The 8,584-nt window shown below is 41.1% G+C and overlaps 1 protein-coding gene across 1 annotated transcript in view; it reads left to right on the top strand.

Annotated features, from left to right (window-relative positions):
* BAIAP2L2 (BAR/IMD domain containing adaptor protein 2 like 2) overlaps positions 1–7,704 on the top strand; it is a 46,333-nt gene extending 38,629 nt beyond the window's left edge. Inside the window, exons 11-14 of the mRNA XM_075184096.1 lie at positions 1,797–1,853; positions 2,013–2,184; positions 4,941–4,978; positions 7,288–7,704. Coding sequence (XP_075040197.1) covers positions 1,797–1,853; positions 2,013–2,184; positions 4,941–4,978; positions 7,288–7,363 — 343 coding nt within the window. The 3' untranslated portion in view covers positions 7,364–7,704. The remainder of the gene's footprint in view (positions 1–1,796; positions 1,854–2,012; positions 2,185–4,940; positions 4,979–7,287) is intronic.
* The last annotated feature ends 880 nt before the right edge of the window (positions 7,705–8,584 follow it).

The raw sequence follows: 8,584 nt of genomic DNA on the forward strand, positions 1-8,584 counted from the left end.
AATAACCCATAATGACAATGTGAAAAAAGTTTTTGGGAGATTTTTGCAAATTTATTGAAAATAAAAAACGAAGAAATCACATGTACATAAGTATTCACAGTCTTTGTCATGAAGATCAAAATTGAGCTCAGGTGCATCCTGTTTCCATTGATGATCCTTGAGATGTTCCTACAGCTTAATTGAAATTCACCTGTGGTAAATTCAGTTGATTGGACATGATTTGCAAAGGAACACACCTGTCTATATAAGGTCCCACACTTGGCAGTGCATGTCAGAGCACAAACCAAGCATGAAGTCAAAGGAATTGTCTGTAGCAATTCCCATTTCAGGCCTGTATGGTAGAGTGGCCAGACGGAAACCACTCCTTAGTAAAAAGCTCATGGCAGGCCGCCTGAAGTTTGCCAAAATGCACCTGAAGGACTCTCAGACCATGAGAAACAAAATTCTCTGGTCTGAGGAGACAAAGATTGAACTCTTTGCCGTAAATGCAAGGCGCCATGTTTGGAGGAAACCAGGCACCGGTCATCACCAGGCCAATACCATCCCTATAGTGAAGCATGGTGGTGGCAGCATCATGCAGTGGGGATGTTTTTCAGCAGCAGGAACTTGGAGACTAGTCAGGATAGAGGGAAAGATGAATGCAGCAATGTACAGAGACCTCCTGGATGAAAACCTGCTCCAGTTCATCTTTCAGCAGGACAACGACCCTAAGCACACAGCCAAGATATCAAAGGAGTGGCTTCAGGACAACTCTATGAATGTCCTTGAGTGGCCCAGACTTGAATCCGATTGAACATTTCTGGAGATATATGAAAATGGCTGTGTACCGACGCTTCCCATCCAATCTGATGGAGTTTGAGAGGTGCTGCAAAGAGGAATGAGTGAAACTGCCCAAAGATAGGTGTGTCGAGCTTGTGGCATCATATTCAAAAAGCCTTGAGGCTGTAATTGCTGCCAAAGGTGCATCAACAAAGTATTGAGCAAAGACTGTGAACACTTATGTACATGTGATTTCTTAGTTTTGTATTTTTAATAAATTTGCATAAAAAATGTCAATAAAACTTTTTTCAGGTTGTCATTATGGGGTATTGTGTGTAGAATTTTGAAGGAAAAAAGGAATTTATTCCATTTTGGAATAAGGTTGTACCATAACAAAATGTGGAAAAAGTGAAGCCCTGTGAATACTTTCCGCATGCAGTATATGTATATAATGATACTTAGTGAGAGACTTCATGTCCTGATTGTAGTCCCTCCGTAACTCTGAACAGGTCAGCCTTATTTGGCCCTTTTTTTTCAACTAGAGAACCTGATTGCTTGGATGTCATTCAGAGAGTTGCACCATTCTTAATGCATCTGTGACCCTTGGGTAGGCTCAAAATCCTTGTGTGATTAACAAAAACAAATGTTTGCAATCAGTTTTTATTAGTGTGTTATACTAGATAGGTACCCGATACAAGTGGAATTTTGTGTATGTTTTTATGTTGTAAGTTTTGCACTTCTGTAAAGTTATGGTTAAACATCAATTTAGCTTAATAAAATTTCAGCTTCCTGTTGTATGATGTGTAAACAGAGAAAACATTTACCATTTCTGGACCTGAAAAATACAAATACCTTCTAGATAACACAGGACTTGATAATGTTCATCACTGAAATATGTTTCTTCTTTGCCTGAGCTTCTAAAAGGAATATCATGGGTTTGGGATTCATTGCAGCTTTGAAATAATATGGAGTGCTGGGAAGAATACCTATTAGATGGGAAAGGATCACTAATTGTTCCTCCTTTGTTGTCCACACAGGACTGGCTGGTTCCCGGAGGCTTTTGTAAAATCCTTGGATGCAGACTACAATTCCAGGCAAGACAGTAATTAATTATTTATGAGAAAGAGAGAAGGGTTTAGTCTTTATTTTTAGTGGTATATCATTCTGTCATATATCATACTAATGTGTTAAGAGTAAGACAGTAATTTATATGTTTTGAATGTACTCATTACAATACTGAACGCTCTACGCAGGGGTTCTGGGATGCGTAGTGCACACAGTGCCAATGATCTCCTGGAGGCATCTGACAACCATCGGCAAACGAATTATAGGCAGAATGCCGCGGAGCAGAGACCTTTCACCAAAAACAGCCACAGAGGAAACGAGTCCAATGCAGCCCCTCCATCAAACAACAATAGCTTTAAGGTAAGAGCACTAGAGGATTGCCTTGGCCGCAAACTTATTCCAAACAAATGTGCAGAAAATATATGTTTTAGCAATTTCTTGTGCCCATGACAGTACATTAACATTATGAGACGCAAACTCTTTTGACAGTGAGGTACACATTGCTTAGCCAAAACCCAGTCAGAACCACATTATTAATATAGAGCTGCATGGACTCCACACGCCTGTGCTTGCTACGTTTTTATTACTCATTTAACTTTTTAAAGTTCGTCAGGGCAACTGTGCGATGCTTACCTACACGGGGACACTGGCTGGCGGTAAGCAGAGACTCACCTCTTCACTGGGCCACCGGGTCGCTTCTGTACATGTGATCCGACATTTCCGGTCACTGGCTTCTAGTAGCAGATTCAAAGAAAATTAAATAAAGCTTTTTTCCCTCTATCACTGCTGCAATCACCAGGAGGCAGTCAGAAAAGACCGTGACAGAAATTGCCGGATACCTGGCTTGATAAATAGGGAGCAACCTTATCTCAGATTTGGGGCTCTTCTCCCTATGATAAATAGACCCATAGGGCTCCACTGATGGCATGTATATTATTGTAACGAATAGGCTAGACTAGACAGGCAACTTAGTCATGCTAACACTGTATAAAATGATGGCTCTATCTGCGCTGACCAGTATTATGCTGCCACTGTTTCCTAAATACAACCTATCAATGTATGCATATCAATATAATACCAAATTTTAAGGTAACAGATATGGCGCTTATGCTCTAATCAATTATATAAGTCCAGATCACTATATGACACTTCAATGGAGGTATAGAGTTACTACAGTTCCATGTTTTAATACGCACTGTCCCGGGAAAAAATCTTATTGATATTATTGATCGTGAAAAGGTTCTTACATTTGTTTATCTGATAAACGATAATACGATCTTTTTAGTTTATTTTTATATATGTGAACATCGATGGATATTTAAAACTTTGGATCCATGTGACTATTATATTGACTTTCCATCCTGAGAATATAAATATTGAAGATTTTTTCCCGGGACAGTGCGTATTGAAACGTGGAACTGTAGTAACTCTATACCTCCATTGAAGTGTCATATAGTGATCTGGACTTATATAATTGATTAGAGTATAAGCGCCATATCTGTTACCTTAAAATTTGGTATTAACTTAGTCATGCTATCTGAAGATTCAGGGGTCTATTTATTATTGGGGAATAAACCCTTTCTCTGGTGTAAAACTGAAACCAAGTGTTTTCACTGGAGTTAGGTCTTCTCCCAATATATACATTTTTTGGGGTTTTGCTAAGAGCTTATTTAAGAAGGGTCAGCACGGTGGCTAAGTGGTTAGCACTTCTGCCTCACAGCAACAGGGTCATGAGTTTGATTCCTGACTATGGCCTTATCTGTGTGGAGTTTTTACGTTCTTCCCCATGTTTGCGTGGGTTTCCTCCGGGTACTCTGGTTTCCTCTCACAATCCAAAAACATACTGGCAGGTTAATTGGCTGCTATCAAAAATTGACCCTAGTCTCTCTGTCTGTGTTTGTTAGGGAATTTAGACTGTAGGCTCTAATTGGGCAGGGACTGATGTAAGTGTGTTCTCTGTACAGTGCTGCGGAATTAGTGGTGTTATATAAATGATGATGATGAAGGATCATAGATAATTTCCTATGTATTCTCCAGCTGCTACAGGGTTATTGCAGCCTCTCCGAGGCAGATATAAATGTTTTATTTCAATAAAGAATTTTTTCTTTTTGCATGTATTTTAAACTTCCCTTTTTTTACATTTTAATTTTTATTTTATTTTTTTTCATTGAAAATGGAACTGTAAGCTCAAGTCCAGACTCTCAGATCCACTGCACATGTGTGAACTGAGCCAGGTCATGCATGTACGGGACACTGTACACTGGCTGGTGAAGCTGTAAGATACTGTTGCCAGCCAGTATTGCCTGGGAGCTGACTGTCACGCGGCTGTCCCAGTGACAATGCAGTGACAGGAAGTTTTGCATCGCTATGATAAGCAGCCATAGTAAACTAGTACTCATTATTTAACTCATTGTTTCAGAAATTCTCACCTCTTAACTTCAGGCATCAAAACTTTAGTATTTTTTCTCCCTACACTATGTAACCCTCACAGGACACATACATTCACCCTCCTTTCTCTTCCCAGCAGGGTCCCTTTAGCTCCATCCTTACGTCCATGACCCTTGAGCCACACTTCTGGTGGATACAGGATGACAGCTCAGACTGTTGAACCGTATGATCAGTGTTACTGCTGCTAGGCCCTGCATGGGGGACCTCCCACATTAGAGATGTGCAGAAAAGAACCATAGAATAGGCCACAATTTGCAAACATTTACTGCAGGGTGTGGGTGCAACCCGTGTTGTGTGTTTGTTTTATGGGCTGTATAGAACACTACAAACTAACTGACTGGTCACTGAAGATTCATAACAAAGCAGGATGAAGCATTCCTGTTTCTTCCTAACAGATATTGATCTCCATTCGTATTTAACCATAGTTCAATTCTGAGCATGCTGATACAAGCCATTCCATTGCAACACATATATTTATGGAAGTGTATGTTAGTCCATCAGTGTTCAATGCTTGCAGTTATCTAAAACTCTACTAATACAGCAGCAGCCTTGTGACCACAGCAAGGCATAGGGAAGATTTGCAGTGTCTAGATTTGCTACACAGAAATCTGCATGTGTTGGATATATTTTGTTCTGTCTGATTTTACACCCACTGTTTCTGTTCACAGAAGTCTGAAGGAGGACTGCGTGGGGAACTGTTCCCAAAGTAAGTGCTACTATAACTTACCTATGCTCATCATACCGTGCCAATATTACTTTAAAACATGTCCTTCTTTTCTGTGAATGCTCAGTAACAAATACACTTTAAAGAAAAGTTTCTACCCTAATTCTATTCTTGAATATAAGCATAATCCATAAACATTAACTAAGAAAAATAATAGAGTGATAAAATGCTTAACGGCTGATAACCTTTCCTTACCTTATACTCTTACCATTTAACTATAACCATAAATAAAACACAGACAACTTAAATGTGGCGAAAGTAAAGGGAATTTATTGTAAGGTATGGTGGTGGAGAAAGAGAGCAGTCCGAGTCGACATCCGCCAGGAAACTAGGATGCCCCAGCCGTTCCATGGGACATCCGCAAATGGGGGACAACCACACACCCCAAGGTTCACATATCTACCTCAACGGGGCTACCGCCCCGGGCACTACAGAACCTTCCTCATTTCTAGGCTAACGGAAGCAACCACAAGTCAACCCGGTCGGGAAGTACTTGGACAGAGAATAATAGCCTATTCCATTTGAAAACAGGTGGGTTAAGCGTGCCCGATACCATCATGTGACCTTACCACTGGCCGTCGACTGTACTGCGATTTCCGGCCACTGCTACTCCAAGATAACCACCACCACCAAACTGTACCGGTACTGGATCATACTGCAAATGACCATCCAAGCCGTTCCACAGAGAGGGAGGGTGGGCAACGTCCAGCTGCATAAGGGACTTGATCCTTCTCCGTCCATTCCTGATATGAACTCCGTAACCCCTCCCCATGACTCATATGGGCGTCATTCCACAGTCCAAACAAATTAACCCCCAGAGTACCAATACAGTCCAATACAGCCTTAGCTTTTAATATCCCTTGAGCTTAGATACAGCCCTCAGTTCTTATTTCTGGCATTACCCAGCTATAGCTTCTGAACATGGAATCTCTCAGACATTGGTGTATTAGACAAGAAATTATCTAGATCTTGGCTTCACAGCAGTTAGATTTCAAGTGGCAAACTCCACTACTTGACTACCACTAGGTTAGACCATACCTGCCAACTTTTCCTCATTGGCTTCAGGGAGATCCCGGGGGAGGTGGGCGTGTGGGGGCGAGGCTTGATGAATCACATCATTTTGGTCCCGCCCCCTAAATGATTGTCACAATTTTGGCCAATTACAGCAGGGGGCAAGGCTAAGATGGCGTGATATTCGCGTCATTAAGCCACGCCTCCTGCCACTTATCTATTCCGGGGGCGAGAACCTGGAAGCTGCCCTGTTCTCCTGAGAGACCGGGAGGTCTCCCAGAAATGCGGGAGTCTCGCGGACTTTCCGGGAGAGTAGGCAACTATGCGTTAAAGAAATGCAGCTAATGAATCTCTAGAGACTGAAGTGTCTTTTACATTTCTGTCTTCATTACTGAAGTCATGTTGTCTTACCTGTCAGTCTTAAATCTTGGTCTCCATGAAAATGGCCACCTCCATAGCCATCAATACATGAACATAGGACACAATTTCTGAACAGTGTCATCATGCCACAAATGGCGAAGCCAACCACGTCTTGTACTGGCTCAGCATCAGGTAGAATACCAGACTCTTCAAGGAGTGAGGGAGATCACTCCTATTTCAGGGAGTCTCCCTGACATTCAGGGAGAGTTGGCAAGTATGGGTTAGACCCTTACTACAAAAAGTTATTTAAATAGTATTATGCTGCAAAGCAAGCACCATTTATACTGTAAAGGCTCATTAATTAAGGATAACAGTCCAGTAAAAGCGATCACTGGATATTAATAATGCCTCCATAGGTTGCCTTTTAGCTCTATTCAGCATTTTGATGGGCCCTGGAAAGTCTTTACCCCAGTAATCCTCACATATAGGATGGTTATAAAGTTGCATTACCTCTTAGTCATTAAATGTTACTAACAGGGGCTGCGCTATGCAGCCATTTTCCTGGTGCTCCATGGTTCGTCTCACAAGTCCTGCCAATACCCAGGGCTGTGTGATGCTGCAGAGGTGCGGGGTAGGGGAGATTGTGGTTTCTAAATACGGTGTTAAAAGTTGAGTGTTATACATTTCTAATGTGTAGTGCACACAAAATATCAGGTTAAAATTTGCTTTAGTAAAGCGTAACAAAAGGCTATTCTATGTGTACCTGACACATCTCAAATACATGAAAATTAATTTGGTCATGAAGGTAAAAAATACATCTGGTTGCTAGGGGGCTAAAGGTGATGGTATTATGTGTTTTAGATGAAGATGACCCCCTATGTCTTATGACTAACTTACTTGCCATTTTCACATTTTTCCAGGGGAACAAACCCATTTGCAACTGTTAAGCTTCGTCCTACTGTAACTGATGACCGATCTGCACCAATCATTCGGTGAAGACTAGAACATAAAGCTGCAGCTGACACTGCTAGTCATACCTCCATTACATGGAAACCAGTAGACACAACAGAGAAGCACTACTCCATTTAATAACAGAGCCAACAGGATATGAAATATATACCAGTTCTGTATTCGCTGGTTGGAAACAGATATTGAACCTATTGTAAATTCCTTTTGCCTATTCCAATGTTTGTAAATATTCCCTATTAAAGCTAATGTCTTCAGTGTTGCTTTGTTGTGAATGATGTCAACTTGTTGATCCTTCTGTATAAACATCCGTATTGTATTGAAGTTTGCAAAAATGAAATAACAAGGTATGTACTAAGATAGCTTTTAATTAAAACGTTTGTAAATATAAGTTGTCCTGAAAACTGATCATGTTCAAAAATAATGAATTAAACAAGTCTAAATAAAACAAATGAACACATTAGAAAAAAATGTGCATTTGCTGTATTACATGTTTGGTACCCAGAACCAATCTTACTGCTGTTCCGCTGCTATTTATGTTATTTAGAGCATGTTGGTAAATTACCATGATCAGAAAGTAATGTTAGAAGGAAACAGCAGCCGTGTCAATAGGCATTAAAAAAAATACATGGGAGATTAGATTTACTCCTTGCTAATAAATGTCTAACTCTGGAATTCATGTGTTATGTTATTATTGCAAAGTTTAGTTAATCAGGTGAGTAGTTCTAAGATTAAGTTACACACACACAGAGCTTCATTTAGAGATAGGAGCAAGGCAAAAAAAGGAACATATTTCCTTGAGGGGAGTCAGTAGAGGGGATCAAGAGCAAAAGGAGACAGAGAAGTGGGAGGTGAGGAGAACAAGGAAGGAGAAGGTTAGGTGGATGGCTGGTAGGCCTTGAGGAACAAATGGGTTTTTAGAGCCCATTTGAATGTTAGGGGACAGATGGATGGAGGGAGGTCGTTCCAGTGGAGAGGGGCAGAACGGGAGAAGTCTTGAATTCTAGTGTGGGATGAGGTGATCAGTGCAGAGGAAAGGCGACAGTCAGTGGCCGTACACAAAGAACAAGCGGAAGTGTGGATGGAGAGGAGGTTAGAGATATAAGGAGCAGTGGAGTGGGAGAGGGCCTTGTTGTAACAATCCTGACCAGGTTTGCTACTTTCCCTGTCTACTCTGTTCTCCTGTGGATCACATGACTCGCCCTCAGGGCGGATCATTCAAACCTGCTCTATTTAAACTCTGCACTGAAA

The sequence above is a fragment of the Mixophyes fleayi genome, chromosome 8 (assembly GCF_038048845.1).
Source record: "Mixophyes fleayi isolate aMixFle1 chromosome 8, aMixFle1.hap1, whole genome shotgun sequence".
NCBI lineage: Eukaryota > Metazoa > Chordata > Amphibia > Anura > Limnodynastidae > Mixophyes > Mixophyes fleayi.